This window comes from Tympanuchus pallidicinctus, unplaced genomic scaffold, assembly GCF_026119805.1.
Source record: "Tympanuchus pallidicinctus isolate F22 unplaced genomic scaffold, pur_lepc_1.0 scaffold20, whole genome shotgun sequence".
NCBI classification, from domain to species: Eukaryota; Metazoa; Chordata; class Aves; order Galliformes; family Phasianidae; genus Tympanuchus; species Tympanuchus pallidicinctus.
In genome coordinates, this window is record NW_026294722.1 from 3,359,945 (window position 1) to 3,385,746 (window position 25,802).

General features: G+C 58.3%; 4 protein-coding genes across 6 annotated transcripts; 1 reads left to right on the top strand and 3 right to left on the bottom strand.

Annotated features, from left to right (window-relative positions):
- Window positions 1–2,027: 2,027 nt before the first annotated feature.
- Window positions 2,028–3,793, bottom strand: LOC128081021 (E3 ubiquitin-protein ligase RNF182-like). The gene is given in 3 exon segments (XM_052683916.1): window positions 2,028–3,177; window positions 3,482–3,627; window positions 3,629–3,793. Coding segments are annotated over 3 exon segments (954 nt in total). The 5' UTR covers window positions 3,754–3,793; the 3' UTR covers window positions 2,028–2,494.
- Window positions 3,794–4,499: 706 nt separating this feature from the next.
- On the bottom strand, window positions 4,500–15,678 carry PCIF1 (phosphorylated CTD interacting factor 1). Its single transcript, XM_052683915.1, has 17 exons — window positions 15,597–15,678; window positions 15,281–15,392; window positions 12,746–12,884; window positions 12,430–12,554; window positions 11,869–12,006; window positions 11,331–11,461; window positions 10,943–11,097; window positions 10,586–10,733; window positions 10,305–10,388; window positions 9,453–9,552; window positions 9,096–9,258; window positions 8,263–8,435; window positions 7,674–7,760; window positions 7,075–7,259; window positions 6,496–6,589; window positions 6,114–6,289; window positions 4,500–5,538 (listed from the first exon to the last, which is right to left on the bottom strand). The coding sequence occupies exons 3-17, from the start codon at window positions 12,867–12,869 to the stop codon at window positions 5,298–5,300; spliced, it is 2,124 nt and encodes a 707-aa protein (XP_052539875.1). The 5' UTR covers window positions 12,870–12,884; window positions 15,281–15,392; window positions 15,597–15,678; the 3' UTR covers window positions 4,500–5,297.
- Window positions 15,679–16,249: 571 nt separating this feature from the next.
- PLTP (phospholipid transfer protein) lies at window positions 16,250–21,517 on the top strand. Of its 2 annotated transcripts, XM_052683644.1 has the most exons (17): window positions 16,250–16,405; window positions 17,202–17,357; window positions 18,072–18,193; window positions 18,330–18,429; window positions 18,496–18,624; window positions 18,757–18,912; window positions 19,047–19,110; window positions 19,245–19,308; window positions 19,417–19,508; window positions 19,630–19,806; window positions 19,974–20,033; window positions 20,129–20,293; window positions 20,468–20,535; window positions 20,618–20,660; window positions 20,845–20,908; window positions 20,987–21,063; window positions 21,173–21,517. In XM_052683644.1, exons 3-17 carry the CDS (start codon window positions 18,079–18,081, stop codon window positions 21,311–21,313), a joined length of 1,515 nt encoding a protein of 504 aa, XP_052539604.1. In that variant the 5' UTR covers window positions 16,250–16,405; window positions 17,202–17,357; window positions 18,072–18,078; the 3' UTR covers window positions 21,314–21,517. The 2 variants fall into 2 exon arrangements, with proteins under 2 accessions (XP_052539604.1, XP_052539603.1); XM_052683643.1 differs by lacking the exon at window positions 16,250–16,405 and having other exon boundaries at window positions 16,898–17,357.
- Window positions 21,518–21,803: 286 nt separating this feature from the next.
- CTSA (cathepsin A) lies at window positions 21,804–25,752 on the bottom strand. 2 transcript variants are annotated; one of them, XM_052683646.1, is made up of 15 exons: window positions 25,663–25,752; window positions 25,323–25,483; window positions 25,125–25,236; window positions 24,974–25,024; window positions 24,645–24,731; window positions 24,407–24,562; window positions 24,058–24,149; window positions 23,871–23,955; window positions 23,649–23,740; window positions 23,381–23,459; window positions 23,110–23,258; window positions 22,962–23,037; window positions 22,778–22,867; window positions 22,569–22,670; window positions 21,804–22,444 (listed from the first exon to the last, which is right to left on the bottom strand). In XM_052683646.1, exons 1-15 carry the CDS (start codon window positions 25,708–25,710, stop codon window positions 22,361–22,363), a joined length of 1,464 nt encoding a protein of 487 aa, XP_052539606.1. In that variant the 5' UTR covers window positions 25,711–25,752; the 3' UTR covers window positions 21,804–22,360. The 2 variants fall into 2 exon arrangements, with proteins under 2 accessions (XP_052539606.1, XP_052539605.1); XM_052683645.1 differs by having other exon boundaries at window positions 25,654–25,748.
- Between the last annotated feature and the right edge of the window lie 50 nt (window positions 25,753–25,802).

The window sequence follows — 25,802 nt, forward strand, 5'->3', positions numbered from 1 at the left end:
ATGGGCCCAGGTGGGGGCTGCCACTGCCTGCAGGGAGCCCAGGGATGCTGTGGGTGAGCCCAGGGGTGCTGCAGGGCTCATTAGCTCCGGTGACCTTCCCCTTCCCGTCCCCGGCCAGCACTAAGCGGGTTTGTTACATATTTAATATCCTGAGAGCGTTATTAGTCGGTATTTAATGACAGATACAACCTGGGGGATAATCCTGCTTTGGGCGGGTGGTGTGCAAGCAGGAGATGGATGGGGGGCACAGGGACCACACTACGGCCTGCCCCCCACCTCTGGGCTTCAGTTCTACACTGCACAAAGGATCCCGGGGCTCCTCCTCCCCCTTGGCCTCTCTGCAGACAAGGATCCAGCTGTGGCCTCCTGGACACGGCCAGGACAGGGTGGCCTCAACTACTTCCTAACTGCTTCCTTGGAGAGAGCGCAGGTGGCTGAGAACTGCCCCACACTGCACTGGGGGCTCCAGGGCTGAGAATGGGTCTGACAGGGCCCAGCACTGCAGTAGGGTTCTGCATGCTACATCCCTGTGTGCAGCGTTCTTGTGCCACATCCCATCACCACTCACGGGGTGGCACTCAGCCCCCCAGTGCCCCCACTCCATGCGCAGGTCAGGGGTGCAGGTCCTGGCACACCGCTGCTCCCATCCCAGTGGTTCTGCTCCCACCCCAGCAGGGCTGCTCCCCATCTGGCAGCGCCCATCAGGGGGGCACCACCATCCCAGATCAGCACTGTGGCTTTAAGGGACACTGCCAGGGCACTAATACACCAATCAGCCTCCCGCCACCAAGGACCCCACCCCGATATAAAGCCCCGGAGCATCTCCCAGCTGCACTCCAGCAGCATGGCAACGCCTCAGAGTAAGGGGAACCCCAACCAGGAGCTGAGGAGCTGCGGGGGACCATGGGGAGCACTACAGGGCCCCCCGCCCACCCTGTTGGCCTGCCCCGTGCTGCCCGGGTACCACCTGCTGCCACCACCCCTCCGCCTCTTGACGCCTATGGTAAGCGATGCCCAACAGCTCTCGGGGGCCTGGGAACCCCTCCAAGCCTGGGGAGCTGCAGCCCCCCCCCAACCCCAACCCCTGTGTGCCTGCAGGTCCCTCCGCCCTGCGCGGTGCCCACAGGGCTGTGCCCGCCGTGCTGCCAACAGCCCTTGCCCGCTGAGCCAGGGCGGGTGAAGGCAGGAGCAGCACGGGAGAGCAGCGCAGCATTGAAAGCCTGGCTGGCCCGGCACCCCCGCAATCCTTACCCCAGCAAGGGTGAGAAAGTGATGCTGGCCGTGCTCAGCCACATGAGCCTGACGCAGGTCTCCACCTGGTTTGCCAACGCGCGCCGGCGCCTCAAGAAGGAGAACCGAGCAGGATGGGCGACACGCGGCACGGAGGACAGCGAGGAGACCCTGTCACAGCCCCCCCCCAGCCCTCAGCAGATTGGGAGCGGGAGCAGCCCCATAGGGGTAACAGGTCCAGGGAAGGGTGAGCAGCTGCACAAACCCAAGATCTGGAGTCTGGCAGCAATGGTGGCACCTGGCCCTGAAGAGAGCGGGGGGGATAGGGGCAGGAATGGGGCAGGAGTGGGGCAGGAGTAGGGCCCAGACCCTGACCAACCCCCGCCCCCCATGAAACCCCAGTGCCACAGCAGAAATAACTGCTTTGGTGCCCACTCTTCATCTGCCACAACCCAGGGCCACCACCACTCAGGGCTGAGGAGGTTCAGAGAGCACACAGCACTGTATGATGGGGGCAAACAGGGGGACAGGGACACAGAGGGATGGGGACGGGGGGGAATGGGAATGTGCACACAAGGGACAAGGGAGGGAGAAGGTGACAGAGGGCATCAGGAGGTCCTGGTCAGGGGAGGGAGAGGGGACCACAGGATGTGGAAGGTGAGGGGTACGGGGCAGAGCTGAATGCTGCTTTTTAATGTTCCTAAGAACTAGGAAACAGAAATAAAAAATAGACTTTGCTCTTCTTGATAAAGGTAATAACATGGTTAGCGGTGTTAAATTAATCCCTAAAAAATAAAAACCACAGTGACTACAAAACAGCTGCAAAGACGTCTTTACACACCAAAGGAATCGCTCTCCTCCGCTCCTCTCCGGTACGGTACACAGCGTCGGCCGGCACGGGACTCACACACGTGGGAAGGGAACGCGGTGCGACGGGCACAGCCCTGCCGGGAGCTCAGGGACACAGACAGAACTATTTACACTATGGACACGGCGGTGCTGGCGCCAGTCCGGCCGCAGGACCCCGGGCTCTGCCCGCGCTTCTCCTGCACGCGCCGGGCTGCGGCCGCCGCTGGGGCCCTTCCAGGTGAGCACCGAGCATCGCGCCGCCCTCATCTGCAGAGCAGGAGGAGCTGAGAGCCGGCCGAATGCTTGCAGGCTGTAAGGAGTCGAGAATGGCAGCGCCGCGCACGGCTGGCGCTCAGCACCAGGACAACGCGCTCCGACGTGTCCCCAGCACGGGCGCAGGGCTCGGCCGCGCGGGTCAGGGTGAGGGGAAGGCGCAGAGCTCCCGGCACAGGCACTGGCAGAGGCTGCAGGAGACGCAGAGCAGCAGGGCGGCGGGCAGGAGGCTGACGAGCGCGAGGCCCAGGCCGTGGTGCTGGCTGAGCAGCAGGTAGATGCCGAGGGGCAGCGAGCTGCAGTACAGCAGGCACAGCGTGCCCAGCAGGCAGCGCGGGGCGGCTCGGCACCTCCGGGCGCGGCTCTTCCGCCGGCTCTGCAGCCGGACCACCTCCAGAGCGCCCAGCGCCTCCGTGGGCACCGCGCCCGCGGGCACCTCCAGGATGGTGAGCACCAGGCAGTCCTGGCCGGGCGAGGGCTGCAGCACGCTGGGGGACAGCAGGACCTCGGGGGGCGAGGGGGGGTCCCGCTCACGGCGCGTCGGCGGCGCCGGCCCCTCGCCGTCGTCCCGCGGCCGTCGCGCGTCCTCGCCGGGCACCGGGCTCTGCCGGCGGCAGAAGGGGCAGCGAAGTCGTCGGGGCGACGCGTCCCCCAGGGCCACCATCCGGCGCAGGCATCGGGCGCAGAGGCGGTGGCCGCAGAGGAGCACCGTGGGTCGGCGGGCGCGGGCGTCGTAGCGGCTGTAGCAGATCTGGCACTCCGGCTCCTGGTCGGCGAGCTGACAGCCGCCCCGCGCCTCGTCCTCGCGGGCCATGGGGACGGGACCTGGGGACGGGAAGCCCCCGATCACAGCGCTGCGGCCCGCGGCCAGAGCCCGGCTCAGCCCCGCGGCGGCCCCCTCCCCAGCCGCGGCTCAGCCCGGTTCCCACCGCCGCCCGCACCGCTCAGCCGCTCTGCGGCCCCCGCGCCTGGGCGGGGGATTTCCCGAGGGCGGGGAGCTGCTCCGCACCGCACGGCGTGGAGCCCGGGGTCCTCGGCGCGGCTCGCCCCCATCGCGCACGGCTCCCCGCGTTCCTACGGCGCGGCGCCGCCCCCCTGCGGCCCCCCCGGCTCCCGCTCCCTCCCGTACCTGCGGGGGCTCCGAGGGGACAGGGGGGACCGTCCCATAGGGAGGCGAGGGAAGCGCTGCGGGGCCGGCACAGCCGCAGGGACCGCCGGCATCCGCCGCGCCGTTGGCCTGGCAACGCGGAGCGGGAGGAGGGGGTGGGGGGGTGGACGGATGCTCGGCTTCTTGGCTGAGCGCGGCACCGCAGCTCGCGGGCTGCTGCAGCACGGGCGAGCAGCTCCCTCGTTTGACCATCGTGACACGGCGATTAAATACTTAATGAGGTAATCGGCCATCACCTGAGGGAAAGAGACAAAGGACCCCCCTCCTGCTCCTTTCGAGCATCGGCGCGTGCCGGCGGTCAGCTGCGTTTCAGGAACAGCCTGCCCTGCTTCCGTGTAAGGAGAAGGGGAAAAGTGCTTTGTAAGCTGCTCCCTTCGCTGCTGGAGTTCTCCGGTCTCCCCTGAGTGTCACTGAAGGTCAACTACCTCACCGTAGTGGGAAGCATCCCTGGAGAACCTGATCCTCTTTGTACCCAGCAGACCATACACAGCCTGCAGCCATTTCCTGATCCTGCTGCCCCCAAATGCTTCCCTGCCTCAGGTCACCATGGAATTCTTTATGCTGTCCTTACTCGGGTCTTTCAGCCTCTCCTCTTTTCTACAGCATGAGTCCCTGCTCCAGGACCTGCAGCTTTTTATACACTGCACAAAACCCAGCCCCCTTTTTGTAGGCACACAAAGATATGAGGCATCTCAGCGCTATTCCAGCAAAGCCACCCATGCTTTCATGACCAGTATCTTTTCTTGACAGCATACCTTCTATCACTCCATATTCCAGGCAAAACATCACTCCACATTCTGGGTAAAATACTACAAGTTCCTCAAGAACTTCCCACTGTTGTGCCATGTAGGTTCAAAGTATGGGCTGTGCCAAACTAAGAACCAGAACCCTTTTTCTTCTATCAGAGGGAGACGGAGGTGAAGGCATGGGATGAGTGCAGGCCCCAGGCCAACAGATGAGGAAAGGCACTGACACGGGGCAGAGCTGAATGCTGGTTTTTAATGTTCCTAAGAACTAGGAAACAGAAATCAAAAATAGACTTTGCTCTTCTTGATAAAAGTAATAAAATGGTTAGCGGTGTTAAATTAATCCTTAAAAAACAAAACCCACGGAGGTTAAATACAACCCAGAGGCTCTGCATAAAAACCACAATGACTACAAAACAGCTGCAAAGACGTCTTTACACACCAAAGGAATCGCTCTCCTCCGCTCCTCTCCGGTACGGTACACAGCCGGCACGGGACTCACACACGTGGGAAGGGAACGCGGTGCGACGGGCACAGCCCTGCCGGGAGCTCAGGGACACAGACAGAACTATTTACACTATGGACACGGCGGTGCTGGCGCCAGTCCGGCCGCAGGACCCCGGGCTCTGCCCGCGCTTCTCCTGCAGCTGCCAGGCTGCGGCCGCCGCTGGGCCCCTTGCAGCCGCGGCGCCGGGCCTGGTGCCGGCCGTCCCTCTCGCTGTCCTTCCACCCTTAGAGCGCGTCCCGGCTCCGGCCGCCCCTTCCATCCACGTATGGGCAGCCACGGGGCCGCCCGCTCCTCCTGCCGCCCGCACGGGGGTCGCCGGCCCTCCAGCCGGGCCGTGGCCCAGCTCCTCTCCCCGGCGGCAGCCGGGCGCTCCTGGCGCTGCTGGTTCGCAGGGGAAGGCGGCTGCCGTGAGCTGCTGGGCAAGAGTTCCCCGGGCCGGTGCTGCGCAGCCAGCAGTCTCTCCGCCTGCCCGGCGAGCCTCCTCGGGGCCGCCGGCACCTCCCTGCTGCCTCTCACCTCTGCCTCAGTTAGCGTTGGTCTCCCGGCTGCTGCTTTGCTCCCGGCCCAGCTCTCGCTCCTTGTCTGTGGAGGAGGTGGACGAGGAGGAGGAGGACGACGAGGAGCTGAGGGTGCGGCCCGAATGCTTGTAGGCCGCCACGAGTTCCTGCAGCCGCTCTGGCGTGGGCTCCCACTTGGCAAAGCCTGCGCTGTTCTGCAGGAAGAGGACGGCGGTGTTGTGCACAGCCTTGTAGTACATCTCCTCCCTGCAAGGAAAGACAGCAGGCACTCAGCATCTCCCGGCAGCCCGCCTGCCCGTAAGACACCACTACGCTTCCCTGCCGCCTGCCTCTCCTCTTCCCGCTTGTAGGCTTTAGGACAAGTATTCCCCTCTGCCCTTTTCACTCATTATCACGTGGAAAAGGAGAGTGCCTTCCTTCTGCCTCCTTCTGAACAGTACTGAATTGCTGAGCCTCTCTGGCATTTGGCAGCCCAGGAAACACTGCTCAGCTGCGGCTTGCCAAATGAGAGCTGGCAGAGGGACACGGAGCATCACCGCAGCACTACATGACATAAACAGTTCATACTGGACTTGTACCCAAGAAACACATCACTCAAATCTTTTAATTAGCAAAACACCTCAGCAGTCATTAAACAAATGCGAAAATCCACAACACTGTGGATTCTACACCTCTTAAAAACCCAGGACGATGACGCACTGCACAATCTTTCCTCTTCCCTTCCTTCCTTCGATTCCCACTGAGGTATCTCAGTCACACAGCTTCCCCGAGAGGCAGCTCATCAGAAGGGCACCCTGCAGGGACCCCAAGGGAAGGCCTACTTTTTGCAGACATGCTGAGACCCGCTGCGGTATTCGTGATCGAAGGCTGACAGGATGAGCTGGTGCCTCTTGAACTTGCTCTGCTCCATGCGGGTCAGGGCGGGCGTGGGAGGGTCCCTCCACTCAGGGATGAAGACAATAAAGGACAGGGGCTCACTGGAACTCTCCAGCAGTTTCTAGTCCAAAAAGAAAACCAATCTTAGTCTCGGCTGAGCAATGACAGGCCTACTGCCTTCTAGGGAAAGGAAAAGTTCTGCTTCCAGAGCAGTACAGCAGCAGTGACAGCCCTGTGCTTTTTGAATGACAGCCTTGTTGTGAGCACACAGTGGGGAGCAGATGACCGCACGGCTCCGTTCAGAACAACACAGCAGAGTGAACATACCTCAAAGTGAGAGACCATGGCATCCATCAGCTCCTCACAGAACGGAGGATTTGCCTCAAAAGACCCACTTATAGGGAAGAAATCCAGGCACGGGCTACAGGAAAAAGACAAAGATCACCATCAGGCAGGTTAGACACCTGATTATTGGACCTTAAAAAACATTCGTTCCCTCGCAGACGACACTCATGCTCAGAAGGACTGAATTCTCAGCAGTACAGGGCTGCCACTCCTCCACAGCACAGACAGCCACTGGGACACATTCCATCTGTGGTCACTGAAGGCTGACTGCTGATGCAAGCCGACTGCCTGAGGGCCCACTCCCTCCTTTCTTCAGAACAAGGGCAAACACTGGCAGATCTATAAACTGCAGCAGACAGCTCTGGCTGGACCAGTGGCACACTGCTGGTTGTTTCAGCGCCGATCTGTGCTCGCTCCCTGCTTTCAGTGGGCCTGAAGCACACGTCCTTCTGCTCAACTACTGCCACGAGCTGCCAACGCGTCAGCCTGTCCTGAATCACTGCTCTGCACACGTGCACCCACACAGACACACAGCAAAGGGCACCAGAACACAAGACTCACCCCCTGGATCCAAAATACCCGTCTGTATCCAAGAAGGCCGAACAGTACTGTTTAAAATAGCAATTCAGTGGCGAGGCAAAGCATTCAAAACTCACTCCAAAGAGCTTGTGGAGGGCTTCAAAGACGTGCACGGGAAGTGCCCCCTGCAGGCCAGTTCCTTCATACAGACCCACACCGAACATCATCTGAGGAGAGCAAACCCCGGTGAGTGGTGCCTGCACTTGCTATTGCTGCTGCTCCCTTCACGGAATATGGACTGAGGCCTACATGTCCACACACTCACTCCTCCAGGTATGCAGGGCCCCCTCGTCCTCTCTCAAATTCAGTAGGTCCCCTGAATGAACCTAGGAACGCTCTTTAGATACTTTCTTCAGCTCAGGTCCTGTCAAACCAACTGTCAGTTTTTACATGCATTCCCCAGGAGCCTTCAGTTAGGCTTTACAAAAACGTCAATGACTACTGAAAGCTCTTTGTTACAATTTATCCCCACCACTGACTCAGTTTAAGCCCTATTTTGCACTCTGAGAGCTGCAGACCCCTCAGAGCAAAAGTTCAGTTCCCCAGGTTTTTTGATGCACAACAACAGCAACAACAAGTACCTGGTATCGTCGGAGAAGGCACCAAACCCTGGGTAGGAACTTTTCAAAGCCAGAGTCATCAATGCAACTGTACCGGTAGAGAAGCCACTGGAAGAGAAGGCCCAGCCATTAAAAACAAACAGTACCAACAAAGATTGATACAGCCAGAACACAAAACGTATCGTGACATGAGAAGAAACACCGATGAACGAAAGGAGCAGGCAGGGTTCTGCATGAAGGCTTTTCAGCTCATCTGCTCTTACTGTGGGAATGAACTGCAAGCTATCCACTAGCACGAATGAATGTAACACATCAGCAAGTCTCTCTCAGCAAGGGCTGCCTCGTTGGAGTACAACCATTCTTGCAGCACAGCATGTACCAAAGCATACACACAACAGCTCCTAAGTACTCCCAGCAGAAGGCTGACCCTGACTAAGGAAAATGAAGCTGTCCTCATCCGTGCTACTATTAGGGCAACACCAGACAGCCTCCACAGGGCAGCGCTGTGTCCAACTGCTCGGTCCCTTCTTGGAGGAAAAGGAGAAATGAAAGCTCTCATGAAAGAGCACTGTGCAGCAGCAGTCATGCAGGCGTGGCAGTCAGCTCTTACCAGCTTGCTGAAGTAGTTGCGGCTCACTTTCACCATTTCCCCCTTGTACCGCACACATGCCACATTGTTTTCCATGTGCATTTCCACACTGGGGAGTGGTGGGGAGGGGATGGCCAGTCTCACTGGGTAACAGTACACGAGCCTGTCCTGGACTTCAGGAGCTTCTACCTCAGCTATGGAGAATAAAGAGCAAGGCAGCCCATTAGAATCCAGGGACATCTGGGACGGGTCTTCCTTCCACCTCGGAACGTGCAGGAGTAAGGCTGAAGAGCAAAGTAATCTCTCCAAAGCACAGGGGTGGTCCTTCACAGATCACGTAGGCAGCTACCTAAGTTCAGAACTGATTCCCAAAATTCCATCACCCACAGAGCACGGAGAGGAACCACAGCACAGCACTTCTCCATCTGTAACGCAGTCAACCTGTAGACGTCGTGCAACCATTCCAGCACCATCAGGCATGCTCTGGGTGAGTAAAACAATTTCCTTGCTGTCACTGTTATTTCAGTTTGCTCCAAAGTTATTTGAAAACCAGCTAATACTCCCAGGCTCTTAAATGCAGGAGGCAAAGGAACCTTTCTGCCACCTATCTTGGACAGAACCTCACCCTCAGCTTAGGCAGAAAAAAAAGAGAGCTAAAATTAAAGATCGGCCAGAAGGAATCATGAACGCATCGCCGGGTGTGAACACGGGCAGCAAAAACAAGCAGCAAAAGGCAGACATTGGAATCTGGAGGGAGAACGTCTGAGGAGAGCTAGGACCCAAAGGGAAAAGGGCTAAGAATGGTAGCGATGAAAGAAGCAGAGACCAAGGAAGAAGGAAAAGGTTTGCTGTACCAGATATATTGTTTTCTTTGAGGATGGCAAGATGCTTCTCCCGGATCCGCTTGACATATTCGAGGGATATGTAGTAGATCTTACTGCAGATGCCCTCCACAGAGTCCTTTGCTGCAGCAGACACGTGGGGCCCACACTGCTTGCGCAGGTGCTCCAGGCGGTCCTGCAGAATCACAGAACCAGAGTCCTTACACAGCCCACCTCCTGACCCCACAGCTGTGCAGAGTCTCTGAACCTTTGCTGCTTCCATTTTGCAAAGTGGAGGAAATGCAATCACAGCCTTTCGAGGAAGGATCTTTATCTGGCCCTGAACACCCGTGCTTTCACAGCCCCACTGCACCCAGCTGCACAACTGACCATGTAGTCCTCCTTAGAAGCAGAATGGTCCCGTCGCAGCCAGCTGAAGGTGTCCTCCACATTCCATTTCACCACCTTCCTGCTGTCTGGTGATGCACTCCTGCACAAAACAGGCAAGTGGGATTAAACCCTCAGCTGCAGGGCAATATATTCCATACCACCACAACAGCCTTGTTAGCAGGGAACAGCGCTGACGCCTCGAGGCCCTCGCTGCCTCTCCCCTGCAGGCGCCCTGAGCAAAGTGCTTCCAGACATTTTCATGACACGACCCTGCCCTGCTCTCACCAAAACACAGCCTAACTGTGCTGTCCCCTCCTGTGACAGGAACAGCAGATGAAGGATTGGTTAGGAAAATGGCTCATTTTGATCTTGCCTCCCATTATCAAACGCAGCCATTGCCAGGAACTTGCAACTCTGAGACAACTGCCCTGTTAACAAGCTTCAGGCTTTTGTCCCTTCTTAAATTCTCTGTCCTGTGGCAGAGCTCTTCAGGAAAAATACATGTGCTGTCATAAAATATCATCTTAAGTTTGTTCTTCTTTAATAGCAGTGAGCATCCAAGCACTCTTCTATTATCTGAGGGATAAATGACAAAGGCATTCCACATGCAGGATTTCAGATTCTTGCTCATCTCCGCACACATTCAGCTTGCTGCTGTTTGATTTCACTGTGATATTACCATCAAAAGACAGCTCCAGAACTACTGTTTTTCCCTCACGTGCTCCTGACTTTGCTTTTCCTCAGTAAGAAGATGGCCAATACTGAATAAAGTGACACGACAGCTCCTCTTAAAAGTTGCCATGAACTCCTTCTCATTTCTGAAGGTGGCAGCACTGCAAGAGGAACTCCTACCTGGATTCAATGAGCCGTTTTGCAGCCTCAGCATACTTGAAGAGCAGCCTCTTGGCTTCTTCACGGAACTTAATTCTGGATAGCCTGAGGTAAGTATAAATTCACACGCATCAGTTTCACAGCTGCCACGAAGGCCAGGTCCAGTTCCCAGAATTTTACACCACCAGCACCTCACCACTTCATCAGCAAAAGTAAAACACAAAAGCAGAAAACTAAAGCAGGTAAATCACTGGACCCGAGACAAAAACAACTCCAAAATTTGTCCTGTTTTTCAACAGTACCTGATGGGAATGTCATTCATGATTTCTCTGAACATGGAAGGAGAAACTACTGGCTCGCAGTCACTCGGTAAAAGGGGATCTGTCCCTTTATCCACCACCTTCCTCTCCAACATCCAGCGGTTAAAAGACTCCCTTGGGGGGTCAATCCCTGGAGAAGGACAAAAAAAAAAGGGTGAAATTGTATGACAAAAAGACGTCCAGAAGCTCTGACAAGAATCATTGCACTGCAGGTCAGCTTAATGAGAATATAATTACCAAATAAAGAAACCACAGCGAGGAGAGACAAGAACCAGAAGGAAGAACAGTGCAGCACTGCAGGAGTGAGAACACAAAAAGGGGAGCAGGAGAGCAACTTGCCTTCTCGCTGCTGGCAGAGCTCACGATAATGTTGCCTCAACTTGAGAATGAGCTGGGATCGAAGCAGCTCCACTTCAGGGTGTGGAGAAAGCACTTCAGATGGTGCCCTCTGCTTAATCACCGCATTTGTCTGAATATCCAGGTCCCAGTACACTCTGTGACAGAAGGAAATGCCGTCAGGACGATCGCTGGCTAATTATCGGATATTGCTTTTAAAGACGTTTCCTGGGGCTGTTTTACCAGCCAAAAAATTGAACTATCGAAGACTGCTTGCAAAGACAGACAAGCCTGCTACGTCCCCCAGGTTATTCTTCAAAGACACTTGGAAGACCAGCAGTCTCTACCCTCTCCCCACCCCTGAGAACAGAAATAAGCGGATACAACTCACTCAGTTGGTCGTAGAAGAGCTGCCTGCTGCTTATCTTCAGGTGAAACACACCATGCCTTCAGAACAGAGGATCCTGGAATACTGGGAGAGCTGGGGACTGGCTGAGCAGCTGGGGTCCCCGGAATATCCGACTGGAGAGGAAAAGATGAATTACTGCCCTCACAGAGAAAGGCAGAACGGAGAAATCACAGTACACCTAACAGCCCTGTACCAGAGCTTCACTTAGGATAACCACTGAATCCCTACAGCGTGTTTTGTTGGCACTTAATGTGGACACGTGAGCTACCACGTTCCTGTCATCATTTGTTCTCTCTCAGCTCTCATGATCCACCTAAGGCTGTAAGAGAAGTGGCAAACCAGCAGGATGTGAGCATGCTTCCACCTTTGTATTTTTGGTGTGAGCCATTAGAACTTGAGCTGTTAGAACTTGAGCTGTTAGAACCGATCTTGCACAGTAAAAAAAAAAAGGTCCAAGCTCTGGATCCTCTAGGTCTGAATTTTGACAACATCTTTAAGACTATTTTAACACTCAACTCACCTTGGGCTTTTTCACACTGTTGCCACTTGAGGGAACCTCCTCAGAGAATCTCCTCTTCCTTTGCTTGCTCTCCACTGAGGTCTCTACCATTCCACTTTCCAGTGGCATAGGAGCTGCATTCAATCCCAGAGGGTCTGACTAAGAGCATCCAAACAGCAGTACTCATTAGTTCATCAGCTGTTACTGCAGAGTACCAAAGGCAATAAGTCCTTTTAATTTTCCTTTGCACCACCCCCAGCTCCCAAGCGGACAAAAGCAATGACACTAACACACCTGCAGAAAGCTAAAAACTTAGCTTTTAGACTTGTGTCTGAACCATTTATTTGGTCTGTTAGTTTGAGACTGAGATGAAAAAAATGCAACACAGCTCCCCCACGGCGAGTTTGTTTAAGCAGTGCACCCGAATGAGGAACAGTGCATTGTGTTTCATCAGATCCCAGCCACGCAATGGATGGGGAGAGGAGTTCTGCAGATACAGAAGGCCCTCCCACACAGCCAATGCCACGTCCCAGAGGAATATCCCAGTGTGAGCACAGCCCCTGGACACTCGTGCTTACTCACAATGACATCGTGCTGTCCCAGAACAGGCATTTCCCACAGGGACTGGTTGGTGAAGCGATTGAAGTAATACGGGCGATTCTCCCTCTTGCTCCAGCACTTCTCCCAGCCAGCCTGCACCAGCTCATCTGAGCACACAGACAGCCAGGATAAGGTCAGTACTGCAACGCTCTACCATTCAGGTCCCCATTACCACCCCTGCACACCGCAACAAGCCTCGTTCCTGAACTCTCTCAATAGCCCCACTCCACCTTCCCTTCCCGGCTACTGGGGCCCTTCAGAACCCTGTGCTGGGCTTCCTCAGAAGCAGAATCAGTACCTGGGAGGTCCTGTACCAGTCGCATGGGTTTGGGGGAGCTGGGCTGGTTCTGGTTGGAGGTGCCAGGTGAGTGACTCATTAGAGATGCCTCCTCCGCAGGGCTTCCGTGATTCTCATTGGCCATTTCTCAGCAACCACACTAGAAAAGTCAGACAAAAAATCCACGTCACAGCAGGAAAGATCCCAGAGCCACCTGGCCCACTCAAAGTTAACTGCCAGTAAAATGGGCTTGAACCAGTACATACAAAATAAGACCTAAGTCCTGAAAAATACCACTTATCCCAGATGCACCTACCTCTGAACAGTACATCAGGGAGTTCTTATGGCCAGCACTCAAAATACTCACTTTTCAGCTACTTCCCTCTCCTAGGGCTGCAGTGTCTCATCCCACACAGCAGTGCTGAGAGCACAGAAAATAAAATATGCTTCACTGTGAACATTTACCATCCCTTACCACACTAGTAGTACTGGCCATATCTGATCTGCTATCCCTGGTGCCAGTTTAAATTAGTATTTACCCACATATAACCATATGCAATTTAAACAAAAAGCAGTTATTAAAGAACTTGTGCTATACAAAATAGCCCTGCTGCTTCACTAATAACAGCTCTGGTGGCTCACAGGACCACAGGCTAGGAATGAACAACTATGGAATTATTTTCCTCATTATGTTCCAGACATGGACTGACTGTCAGGACTGTCAGGCTGTTTAAGCCTTCGGAATTTTGCATTTACATAACAACAGTTATGCAAAAGAAAGTCTGTTCAAAATGAAACGCTCCTCTTAATCATCGTTTAATACTGTCAGCTGCAGAAGAACAGCCAGGTTTTTCCTCTCATTCACTCTTCTTCCCCCAGGGAAGTTTCTGAAATAGCACTGTTGAGCCAATTACTACAGATTGCTGCAACCAAACCCGGGGAAACGAGGCATTTTAAATAATTACTTCTATCTCCGTTATTTAACTCTATTCAGGCCTTTGGAGATGCCCTATGCAACGTGAGAGCTGCACGCACACAATGCTGTTGTGTACACATCATCCTGCTCTAAGTGTGCTTTTAACTGATCTGAACTCCCCATCCTGTCCACGAAAACATCACCAGGCTTTTCAAAAGAACGGTGAGAGCTGAGTTCAAGAATGAGCAGGTAGGTTCTTGCCAGGCTGTCTGCAGCACTGACAGTGAATCGGTGACGCAGGGCAGGACTGAGGAACACCTGCTCCTGCCAGCTCCTGGGAAGATGTTTCCATCCTTCCCTCGGGGTAAGCATGGAAAGGTGCAGGGTACTGCAGAAACCTGGAGTTATGACCTCTGCTCACAGCTACAGAGATAACAACATCCATACCCACAGGCACCTGCTACAAAGACTGCACCAATGCAATCTGTACATTTAATCACCCCAGCATTGAGTGTTGTGTAATATTTGTTTACTGACACTTCCTCCTGAACTCCAGCCCTCCTGTGACCTCTGCAGTCACACTTCAGGCAGCTGCCACCTGAGCAGCACCTCATTCTCTGCCAGAAAGCTGATCTGAGGCCACGGGCTGCACGTCAGGAACCTCATCAAATTCCTGGCAGGAACTTTCTAAAAACGTTCGGCCTCCTCTTCTTAAAAAGGGAAAGTTTACCTGCATTTGCTGGTGTGTCACGCACGTTGCATACATGATATAGTAACAGTTACACAAGGATGGGAGCAGACCTCCCAGGGAGAGCCACACATGGATTTTAATAATTACAGCTGGCACCAGGTGTCAGAAGGGCAGCAGCTCCCAGCACCTCTTACCACTGACAGCTCTAACCAGTGGTCAGATGGGGCTTCTTGTTCTTTATCTCTCCAGTTTATGGATAAACTAGGATGGGGGAAGTCCAAAGCAGCTCTATCACTTTATCAGTTTGGGTGAGTATCAAATCCCAGCAACCTTTAACTCCCCAAAAGAAAAGAAACAAACTAGCCTAACAGAAGGAACTCCATCTTTATGCGCCTAGTGTTGTGACGACAGTGAAAGGGACCCAGAGCAAAGGTTTTACAGCGGTTACGGTACTGCTTTATACACCACACGACGCATACAGTGCTTCGCAGACACAGAACGCCGTCCCTGCCCAGAGAGCTTACAGCCTATAGGAGCAGCAGCACGAACAGAGAGCGCGGCCAGGCGGCAATGGACACGGAGCGCAGCACAGCCAACGTCTGTCAAGGCGGGATTTCACACGGGACAACGGCAAACGCGGACAAAGGAGAGCAGCGACAGCCCCCGGGAACACGGCAGGGTTTTCCCTCAGCCCCGAACCGCGGCGAAGCGGAGGGCACAGCCTTTCTGTGTCAGCCGCTCTCGGGTCGGGGCCGCGCAGCGTACGGAGCTCCAGGGGCCGCCCGCAGCGCGCGGGGAGCGCGGCCGGACGGCGTGTGGTGCTGCGGGCGGAGCTCCCGGCGCGGAGGGCCGAGACCGAGCGAGCGCGGAGAGGAGCGGCGGCGACTACGCGGGCGGCCGGCAGCGGTGCGGGGCGCGGCCGCTGGGGGCGGCGCCGGGCGGTACTTACGGGGCCGCGCTGCTGCCGGGCGGGACGCGGGGCCGTCGCTCGGTGCTCGCCGCTAGCGCGCCGGGGCCGCATCCTCATAGCGGGGCGTCCCGCGCCGGGCCCGCGGGGGCCGCTGCGGAGACAGGAGCCGTTAGCGGGGAGGGCCGCGCGGGATGGGCGGCGCGAGCAGAGCGGAGCGCGCCGAGCTGCGGCTGGCGCGTTCTAAGATGGCGGCCGCGGGCCTACGCCGCCTCACCCCGACCTGCCGCCGCGCCGCAGGCCCGCCGGCCTCTCTCTCCGTTGCGGAGACCCCCGGCCGCGCGGGAGCGCCGCTTACCTGGGCGTGAGGCTGGGGGCTGTGGGCACCGCGCACCGTCGCGCTTCCCGCCGCCGCCCCACCTCCGCCTCACCCGCCCCGCCGCCGCCATCTTGCGCCGGGACCGCGGGCCGGCAGCGCGCAGGCGCGGGCCGCCCCGCCCTAGGCACTGCGCAGGCGCCGCCGCCGGGACGCCCTCTCGCGCACGCGCGTCACCCTCCGCGCCCGGGCGCGCTGGCGGTGCGCTTGCGCGGTGCGCGGCCCGCGCTTTTGTAGACGGAGCGGCGCATGCGCGCGCCGCGACACCGCCGTCTGCCCCGGCGCCATCTTGAGTGTGGCGCGCCGGCACCGCCCCGCTATGGGCAGGGCCGGGCCCGGCCTCGCGGCCACGTCCGCCCGCCGCGGGCGGTTCCCATCAGGCGGGGCGAGGCCGCCGGCGGAGCGGCTTTGAAGTGCGGGGCGGGGCCCGCAGCGCTGGCGGCGAGCCGCGGTCGCCCACCGCGTTCCGTCCGCAGCGCCGCCCGTCCGGCACTTAGCGGTGCGGCTCCGCCGCGTGTGGCCGCGGGGCGCGGCGCTGGGCGGGGCCGGGCGGGGCCGCGGGCGCGCAGCCAGGAGCCCAGAGCCGCAGCCTCGCCTGGTGGCCGTGGCTGCCGGGAAAGCGCGGCGCGACACCTTCCGACGCGGGGCGATTCTCCCCATCCGCGGCCCCGACGCCCCGCCCTTTGCCTCCCCCTGCCCGGCCGTGAGCTCGCACGGCTTTCCTTCTGCCCGCGGCCGCCTGACCCGCTCGCTCCCGCTGGAGGCCTGCCCTCTGCACCCGGAGCACTGGGGTCAGTGTAACAGTTAATGCTGGCGAAGCAGTTTGGAAGGGATAAGTGCTGTGCAAGCACCCGGTCTCCTAAGTCTCTCTGTTTCCAGAGCGTGAGCCCCCACAGCCCGGCTGTGTGTGTGCAGATAATCGCCCCGACCACAAAGTGCTGGCTCAGACCAACTCCGTTCTGCGGGCGCTTGGAGGAGGGGGAAGGAGGGGCTCAGCAGGATTTGTCCGAGGTTCCACGGACGGAAAGCACCAAGCCTTGTCCTTTGGAATGCAGAGGGGCTTGCGGTGAAGCATAGGCAGCGCTTTGTCTCTCCCGGGCTGAGCGGTGCCGCTGTGCTGCACATTGCTGGCAGCGCCGCTCTTCCTGGCCTCTTGGCGATGGGCACTTAATGGATCAGAAAGGGAACGTGGGCATGCTGGCTCACTTCTGCAGTGCCTCTCACAGAACTGAGCACATCTGTGTCTGCTCAGCTGCTGGAAGCAGGCTGGGGATGAGCCCTGATACGTGCCAGGCTGTTAGAGTGGCTCTGTGGCTCCAGCAACCACAGCAGCTTCCCTGTCTGATGCTCACCTCACAGATGGGCACAAAGCAGTTCCCGTTGTACCTCTGTCCCAAGGGACTTGTGTTCAGCTGCAGCCGTGGCACAGAGCCCACTGGGCAGTGCTGGAGCTGGCAGAGCACGGTGGGGAGTTTAGCACCAGCAGGACTGGGGGTCAGCACTTCCCCAAAATGATGAAGCCACCCTGCGCTGCGCGGCTGGCGTCCCCAAGCCCTTCATCCTCCTGTTTGCTGTGTCTCCTCCCAGCTGTGGGCTCACAAGGGGTGGCGGCTGGTGGGATATATAAACGCAGGGGAGCCTGAGCCAGCTCAGAAGAAACTCCTGAAGCTGCTGGTGTTCTCTCTCTCTCCCTTCACGTGATTCAGTTTCCCCAGACCAGAGAAGCCGAAGACAAGTCATACTGTAAGTATACAAACTTAGCCAGCATTGTGTAGGCGAGCTGCCCCAGTCTGAGCGTGGCCCTCCGGGACGGATGGAGGCTCTGGATCCTGAGCAGAAGGGGTTCTGTCCTCTCCCTTGCAGAGAACTGAGCAGAAACACGGCGGGGAAGCCCTGTGCTGTCCCTGCCATCCCGAAGGCAAGTCTGCCTTTTCCTGCTGGATGAGGAATCTCTGGCTCTGTCCCAGCCCAGCTGCAGGGTATGGGACGCAGACAGGCAGTGCTAATCCTTGGGGAGCATTTGGGGCTGCTCCCAGGGCTAGAAAGCCCATGGGAGAGGAATCCCTTCCCTTTGCGGTGCTGGGGTTCCCCATGAGGCTCACCTCACCCTGCAAGCAGGGGAGCTGGCTGTGCTGGGGAAGGGCAGGATGCTGCTGGTACCGAGGGCAGTGGCTGTCCCCAGGCGGGGCTGATCCTGCAAGCCCACGGAGTCTGTGCTGGGGGCTTGCACATAGCAAGGGGTGCTCGCCCTCTCAGGTGTTGGGAACCAGAATACCGTTGTGGGATTTCAGGGTGTGGGATACAGCAGGGCCACGGGATGGTCCTCTCATCAGCCTCTGCCCGGGCTCCTGTGCTGAGAGCAGGTTTGGGCAGTTAGCCACAACCCTGCCGGGTGGCTGGGCTTCCCCCGTGCGCTCTGCTAGCCCGGTGCATGCTGACCCTGCGCTCTGCCCCCAGGTGCGAGATGGCTGCCGGCAGCCGCCGCCTCCTCCTCCTGCTCCTGCTGCCCTGGCTGGCCGCAGCCTCGCACAGCCCTCCCGGCTGCAAGATCCGGATTACCTCCAAGGGGCTGGACCTCGGTAAGGGGCTGGCCAGGACCCTGATCCCAGGCAGGGCGGGGAGCCAGCTTGCACGGTGGGACCGGCAGGGTGGGCTATGCTGGTAGAGTGCGGTACAGCCCGGCTGTGGGCAGCCCAGGCTCATTTTGCATTGCAGTGAAGCAGGAGGGTCTGCGCTTCGTGGAGCAGGAGCTGGAGAACATCACAGTGTCAGACCTGCACGGGAAGGAGGGGCAGTTCCACTACAACATCAGCCAGTGAGTGCTGCCTGCTCCCTGCGCGCAGCAGCCCCTGGGTCGGCCTTACCGTCCCCTCCCTGGCAGGGTCAAGGTGATGGACCTGCAGCTGCCATTTTCCAACCTGCACTTCCAGCCGCAACAGAACCTCGCCTTCGACATCAACAACGCTTCCATCAGCCTGCGCTTCAGGCGGCAGCTGCTCTACTGGTTCTTGTGAGTTACTTTCCCTTGCCCACCAGCCTGTCCCACAGCTGGGCCGTGGCCCAGGAATGTCACAGGTGCCATGCTGCCCAGTCCTGGAGCTGATAGGATCTGTGTCCTCCTGTCTGTTCCCCTGGTTTCCAGCTACGACATTGGATCCATCAATGCTTCTGCTGATGGTGTCCACATCCATACTGTGCTGCAGCTGGCCAAGGATGAGGTTGGACGCCTCAAGATTTCCAACATGTCCTGCAATGCCTCCATTGCCAGAATGCACGCAGGATTCTCTGGCACACTCAGGTACACTGATGCGATGGTGGCAGCCATGCCCCTGTGCCCGGCAAGATGAACTCAGGCCATGCCTCGTGTTTTTGTGGGAAGGGAGGTGGAGGGACAGGGCTGGAAGGCTACTGCAAAGCTGTTCTGTCCTGCAGGAAGGTCTATGAGTTCCTGAGCACCTTCATTGTCACAGGGATGCGCTTCCTCCTCAGCCAGCAGGTAGGGCTGTGAGCAGAGATGGGCAGAGCTCTCCTGACTGCAGTCGGGAGGGCCTGACTCAGGGATGCTGGAGGCAGCCTGGGTCCTCCTCTAGACCAGGAGTTCTGGCCCCACTGCTGAGTGATTCCCCACAGATCTGCCCATCCCTGGAGCATGCCAGCCTGGTGCTGCTGAACTCCTTGCTGGACACAGTGCCAGGTAAGTAGGATAAGACCAGACCCTGCTCACTGCACCATATGCAGAGCTGAGAAAAGGACTGCAGGCCACCCTGTAGGCTTTCTTCTCACAGCACCTCTTCCTTGGCAGTAAGGAACTACGTGGATGAGCACATTGGGATTGACTACTCCCTGCTCCGTGATCCAGCTGTCTCCCCAGAAACCCTCGACCTGGACTTCAAGGTGTGGCACCAGATTCTGCCCTGCCTCTCCCAGTCCTGTTGGCACAGCTCTGCATCAACTCATGCAATGGGCACAGCAAGCTGTGCTGCAGCTGCAGAAACAGTCACTATTCTGGGCCCAGGGCATGTTCTTCTATCGTGCGAGGGAGGACCAGGAGCTGGAGAACCACGCGGTGGAGCCGGTGATCAAGGAGACTGAGCGCATGGTTTACGTTGCCTTCTCTGAGTACTTCTTTGACTCAGCCATGCACGCATACTTCCAGGCGGGTGTGCTGGCCATAGAGCTTGAGGGGGAGAAGGTGAGCAGCACAGTTTGACACTGCACACAGGCCGGCGTGGAGAAGGGGTGCCGCCTGGGGGAGGTGGGGTGGGCTCCACACAATTTCAGGACGTGCTGCAAGGGCAGAAGCTCTGCAGGGGGCAGCAGTGCCAGCTCTGTTACCCCTGAGGTTTGTCCTCGCTGCAGGTACCCAAGGACCTGGAGGTTCTGCTGAGAGCCACCTTCTTTGGGACCATCTTCATGCTGGTGAGAGGAGCTCTCCACTGGGGCAGGAGAGGTACAGGACCCCCTCCTGGGGCGGAGCAGTTCTGCCCAGACTGGCTCCCCTGCCCTCTCCTCAGAACCCTGCTGTGGTGGATGCTCCCTTGCGGCTGGTGCTTCAGGTGTCAGCTCCCCCCCGCTGTGTGATCAAACCCTCGGGGACCTCCGTCTCTGTCTCTGCCTTCCTCAACATTTCGCTGGTACCTGCAGACCGCCCTGCTGTCCAGCTTTCCAGCATGGCCATGGTGGGTGCTGCTGCAGCCAGCTTGCCTGTGCCCGCCCAAGTACACAGGGCAGGAGCACTGCACCCCACCTGGGATGTCACCAACATCCTAAAGATGGGAGCAGCACCCATGCTGTCCTGCTGCCTGCCCATGCTGGCTGCAGCAGGGTTTCCATGCAGCTCACTCTCCCCATAGGAATCAAAGCTGAGTGCCAAGGTGTACCTGCAAGGGAAAGCACTGCGCGTGCAGCTGGACCTGCGACGGTATGGCCCACACTGGGGTCCCACCAGGGCTCCAGGGACAGTCCCCTCTGCCCCAGCTCACAGCTGCTTTCCCTCCCTGCAGGTTTCGCATCTATTCCAAGCAGTCAGCACTGGAATCTCTGGCGGTGAGCAGACCCTGTACCAGCCTGGAGTATGGGAGGGTCCAACTGTCCCGGGTAGCTCCCAGCCACGGCAGGGAGCAGCTCTGGGAGGGCTGTGCAGGATCCCCCTTCATCCACCCTCGAGAAACACAAGCAGGCCCTACCTTGCCCAGCAGCTCTGCACTCATTCTGCCTCCCCTCCCCACAGCTGTTCTCACTGCAGGCCCCGCTGAAAACTCTGCTGCAGCTGACAATCATGCCCATCATTAACGGTAAGCATCACCACTGCCTGTGCGTGGCAAGGCTTGAGGCAGTGTCATGGGGCTTACTGCATCTCCTCCTCCGTGCAGAGAGGACAAAGAAGGGTGTGCAGATTCCTCTGCCAGAAGGCATGGACTTCACCAGGGAGGTGGTCACCAATCACGCGGTGCGCGAGCAGGACAAGGACGACTCCAGCCCCTCCAGCAGACACGGGCACCGTGTGCTGGCAGCTGTAGGCACAGCTAGTCCTGTGCCAATACTTCTTTCCTTTGCAGGGATTTCTCACAGTGGGAGCTGATCTCCACTTCTCCAAGGGGCTGCGGGAAGTGATCGAGAAGTACCGCTCCACCCCTGCAGTCCCTGCTGAGCCCACAGTGCAGCCCACAGCAGCCAACACAGACCCCCACCAGCTGTAGCTCTGCTTACTTGCTCCTTCACCCTGGACAAAGGTCAGATCCCGGGCTGGACCCATAGGCTGTAGGTAGGAAGCAACATCCCCAATACCACTCACACATCCTGCAGGGCATCTGCACCCAGGTGGGCAGCAGCAAGGTGGAGACAGCTGCTCTGGGAATCCCTGTTGCACCCCTTCTCGTACACTAATAAACGACTGAATGCTAGCTTGCACTGCTTTGTTGCTTGGAGGATGAGCCCACTCCAGACCACATAGCTGCCAGCTCTGAGGGAGAGCTCTCCGCCTGCTTTTGGGACAGTCTGTTTTCAGGAAGCCCCAGTGCCCTCCACAGAAAGGGAAACACAAGCTCTGGCTCCCAAGGACACCGTGCACAGCACATTAGCACTCACTGCTGCTGGAGCCTCTGTTAGGAACCACTCTTGAGACAGCAAAAGAAAGCAAAGCAGGGGATAGCAGAGAGGTGCAAGGAGTTCATTAATGAGGAGCAGGACCACCTTATTCAGAGTTTATTGTGGGTTCCCAAGAGCACTGTGTGACCTAGGCAGTGAAACTGTCTTCATTGTAAATTGCCTTTCACTGAGGTCAGGTTGGGAGTGGTTTCAAAGGGAGCAGAAAGCCCTTGCAGGGGAGCCCACGGCCACCACATCAACTGTGCTTAGCAGAGAGCAGCTGGCTCAGAGCCTGCCCAGGCCACATGTGTACAGAGGCTGCAGGACAGAGGGAAGTGGTGAGGACTGCTCCCAGCCTACGAGGGAAGTAGTTGCCTCCAGAAACAGGGAGGAGGTGAGACAGGAAGCCACAGCAAAGAGACAGCTGCAGTGCCCAGCAGGGATGGCATCCCAAGGACTCCTCTCCCTGCACCCTGCAGAAAGCCCGCCTCTAGGCTAAGCATAGCCCTTGGGGCCCGGGGAATCCCTGCCGGCTGCAGTCGTCACTTTGTTCATGACACAGGGGAGCCCTGGTGCAGCCGAGTGGCAGTGATGAGCTGTGCAGGAGGTGACTGTTGTACGCAGGCAGCCCAAGGCCCTGGGCACAGCCTCCCCAGCTCCTAGTACGGCTCATTCTTAATGAAACGGCTGAACATGGTGAAGGCAGCGAGGGGCTGGTCTGTAGGCACCATGTGGCCGGCTCCCTGCAGGAAACAGGTGCCAGCAGTCAGTGCCCTCCGTGGCTCCACTACCGCCTGGCCCACGGCTCCAGTGTCAGCCATGAGTGACCACAGTGGGACCAACTGCAAGGCACCACCTCAGCCCTACCTTAACAGTGAGGAAGGCAATGTTGGTGAACTCTTTCACGAAGCCCCCGATCTGGTTCTCACCTCCTTCAGTGTAGAGCCAAGGTCGGCGAGCCACCTGCACCTGGGAATAGAGACAGCACCCTCGGTGCCCAGCCCCACAGACCCCACCGCTTCCCCCTGTATCTGGGCTGATCCCTGGATCAGCCAGGCCTCACTCTGCCCATTTACCTTCTGGCACAGGGAGTCCACGAACCACTCATCCCCAAGGAAATTGCAGGCCATGTCGACATCCCCATTGTACACCAGGATTCTGTATTTCTGAAGAGCAGGAAGAGCATGAGCACCGCACAGGGCACGGCCCTATCTGGGAGGGCTGCTTCCATGGGCTGCGTGCTCCCCCACACATACACACCATGGCTCCAAGAAGTTTGAGGTACTGGTCATTCATCTGCGTGTACAGGCGCTTGTAGCTGCGGTTCACCTCGAAGCTGCAGAAGAAGCAGCAGTGGCTCAGCAGCTGCTTGTGCCACACACTCAAACCCCACCTGTGTCTTGCTCACCTGCACACCTGCCACTCTGGGGCATCGGGGGAGATGTGGAGAGCCTTCCTCACTTCTGGGGAGTTCAGATACATGGTCGGTGCTGTGGAGTTGGTGCACGGTGGGTCCATCCGCACCTTATTGCGGGCTACAGGCATCCGGAACAGGTTCTGGGAGAGTTGGGATAGCCCTGCAGCAGCACCTCAGCACTGCCCACAGGGAGAGCTGCCCCATCCCCTACTGTGCAGGTGCAGGGTGCTGGCAGCACACTGTGACAGGGACCCACACTCACCTGGCGCCAGGAGAACCTCATTGGCATCCGGATGAAGGAGTTTCCCAGGTCATGTGTGACGAGATAGTCACCCTCATACCTGCAGGCAGACCAAGCACGGCCACAGGGTGAGAGCTCTGGAAGAGCAAGGGCTTGGGATAACGGCCCCAGGCCCACCACCAGGAAGAAGTGGCCACAGAAGCAGTGTCTCTGCCAGCCCCCTGCTGCTGGTAGGGATCTGCATGCTGCTTGCGATTGGGGATAGCGCTGCTGCTGTTGCCACTCTCACCTCATGCTTCCAGGAACACCGCCAGCACACGGGGCGTAGAGATTGTAGATATTGAGCCCAGACTCCTCTACAATCTCAATCATCTCTGCCATCTGCAATGAGCCACAAGCAGGACGGGTTCAGGACTCAGCTTGAAGGACCACAGCACACACCCAACACCAAGCACAGTGCTGCTGCTTGTAGGAGTTGGAGCAGGGCTCGGGGATTCCAGCCTTCCCTCACCTTAAGCGTGCAGTTCAGGTTGGAGTTGTCATGGAAGTTGCACTTCCCTTCAGAGCAGCAGAAGGCCTGCAAGTCCTTCCACAGCCTGCAGGCAGAAACCAAGAGTTGGAGTGATCCACCAGAGCCCACCCTGCTCTGTGCCACAGGGACCAGCAGCACTCCCCCCAGCAGTGCTCCCCGCTCTCACTGGGTGCCCAGCAGGCCATGGTAATAGGCGAAGTACACCAAGGAGTTGTCGTTGATCTCATAGGAGGAGAGGCCATTTCCCACAGCGATTCCCTGCGGGGCAATAAGAAAACAACTCTGTGGTGTGGCAGCTCCTCACAGGGCAGCCACAGAGCATCGGCGTCAGGCAGGAAGCAGATGTGGCTCTGTTTACTTCACGGGGGGAAGAGGAAAGGCCATGGGCGCCTGGGAGCACTCCTCAGTCTCACGCAGCAGAACACGTTCACCGCCAGCACCCAGGGAGATGAAAGGCTGTGGGGCTGGGGCTGCCCCATGCAGCGTGCTGAGCCCCAGCAAGGCCATGCCCTCACCTTGAGGTTAAGGCTGGGGTCCTGCATCACCCACTCTGCCAGAGTGGGGATGTAGATGCCGCCGTAGCTCTCCCCTGTGAGGAAGAGGTCGTTCTTGGAGTACTCGGGGAAGAGCCGCAGGAACTCCTTCAGCGCCAGGTAGTTGTTGTGTGCGACCTGCAGGGACAGCAGATGGCATCAGCGGGGTGGCACTGGGCCAGCAGCTCCGGGCTGGGCCTGCAACAGCCTCACCACTCACCTCGGTGTCGTTGGTAGCATACTTCTTGTCCTCGGAGTATGAGAAGCCAACGCCTGCAGGGGACTCCAGGTAGAGCATGTTGGCAATCTGTGAGGACAGCAGAGGGGCAGGGGAGCATGGAAGTCCAGGGAGCTCCCGGCACAGAGGGCCAACGGCCTTCACCTATGGCACCATTTGTGTGTGGCCCACCCCAGTGTTGCAATGAGAACCTCATCCCTGCTTTGCAGTGAGCTGGAGGGGAGGGGGGCAGCACAGAGCAGTTCAGAGCCATGGTTCCCCACAGCTTGGGTGGGGCAGGAGCCGCTCCCTGCCTGCGGCAGGGCCCATACCTTGTTCCAGGCGTAGTCATTGTACTTCAGCGTGACCCCATCGGGCTGCACCTGAGGAGGGAGTGGAGACTGATAAGTGGCACAACACAGGGCCCAAGACACCACCCACATCATGGAGCCCTGCAGACCCCAGGCAACTGTGACCACTGACCAGGAAGGGGCCGTGCTCTTTCAAGAAGCCTTCCATGGAACTGCAGCCAGGGCCCCCGTTCAGCCATAATACCAGAGGGCTGCTCTGCGGGTTGTTCTGGGCCTCCACGAACCTGCGGGGTGAGTGATGCGAGTACCCAGTGCCCAGCCAGCACCGTTCCCACGCACCAGTACCACGTCCCAGCCCGGCCCTACATACCAGTAGTGCAGGCGCTGCGTCGGCCCGATGCACAGGTGCCCTGAGAAGTGGCGGAAGGACGGCTGCTTGGGCAGCCCGGGCAGGAACGTCACCTCATGGCCCGCGGGCGCGGCGTGGGCCGGCCCCAGCCCCAGCAGCAGCGCGCACAGCAGCGGCAGCATCTGCGGAAGGCACAGAAACGGCGATGCCGAGGGCCCGGACACACGCAACGAACCGCACCGAGCTCCGCCGCCCCGCACCGATGCGGCGCCTCTCGCCGGTCCCGACCCTGCCGGCACAGTCCCAGCGGGATCACTCCCTTCTACCACGCCCGGTGCCGTACACCGCTCGCCCCGCTCACCCCGCACCCCGATCCCGCAGCGCCCCGCAGCACATGACCCGCGCCCATATGACCTCCGAGCGGTCACGTGCCGTTGGGCGGGGCTTCGAGGAGGGAGCGGGGACAGCCTTAGCCAATCGGCGCGTCGTTTGCGGCAGCTG

Bases quoted from the DNA above. Each gene is read 5' to 3' on its own strand.
- CTSA (XM_052683645.1), bottom strand. From the start codon at position 25,710: ATGGGCGCGGGTCATGTGCTGCGGGGCGCTGCGGGATCGGGGTGCGGG. The intron at 25,237-25,322 runs GTATGTAGGGCC...CTCACCCCGCAG, and splicing joins ACGCAGCGCCTGCACTACTG to GTTCGTGGAGGCCCAGAACA. The intron at 23,956-24,057 runs GTGAGAGCGGGG...TTCTGCCTGCAG, and splicing joins CATGGCCTGCTGGGCACCCA to GCTGTGGAAGGACTTGCAGG.
- PCIF1 (XM_052683915.1), bottom strand. From the start codon at position 12,869: ATGGCCAATGAGAATCACGGAAGCCCTGCGGAGGAGGCATCTCTAATG. The intron at 10,734-10,942 runs GCAAGTTGCTCT...GTCCTTCTCCAG, and splicing joins GCTCTGCCAGCAGCGAGAAG to GGATTGACCCCCCAAGGGAG. The intron at 6,590-7,074 runs GTGAGTCTTGTG...TTTTTCCTGTAG, and splicing joins GGGTATTTTGGATCCAGGGG to CCCGTGCCTGGATTTCTTCC.
- PLTP (XM_052683644.1), top strand. From the start codon at position 18,079: ATGGCTGCCGGCAGCCGCCGCCTCCTCCTCCTGCTCCTGCTGCCCTGG. The intron at 20,294-20,467 runs GTGGGTGCTGCT...CTCTCCCCATAG, and splicing joins AGCTTTCCAGCATGGCCATG to GAATCAAAGCTGAGTGCCAA. The intron at 20,661-20,844 runs GTGAGCAGACCC...CCCTCCCCACAG, and splicing joins CAGCACTGGAATCTCTGGCG to CTGTTCTCACTGCAGGCCCC.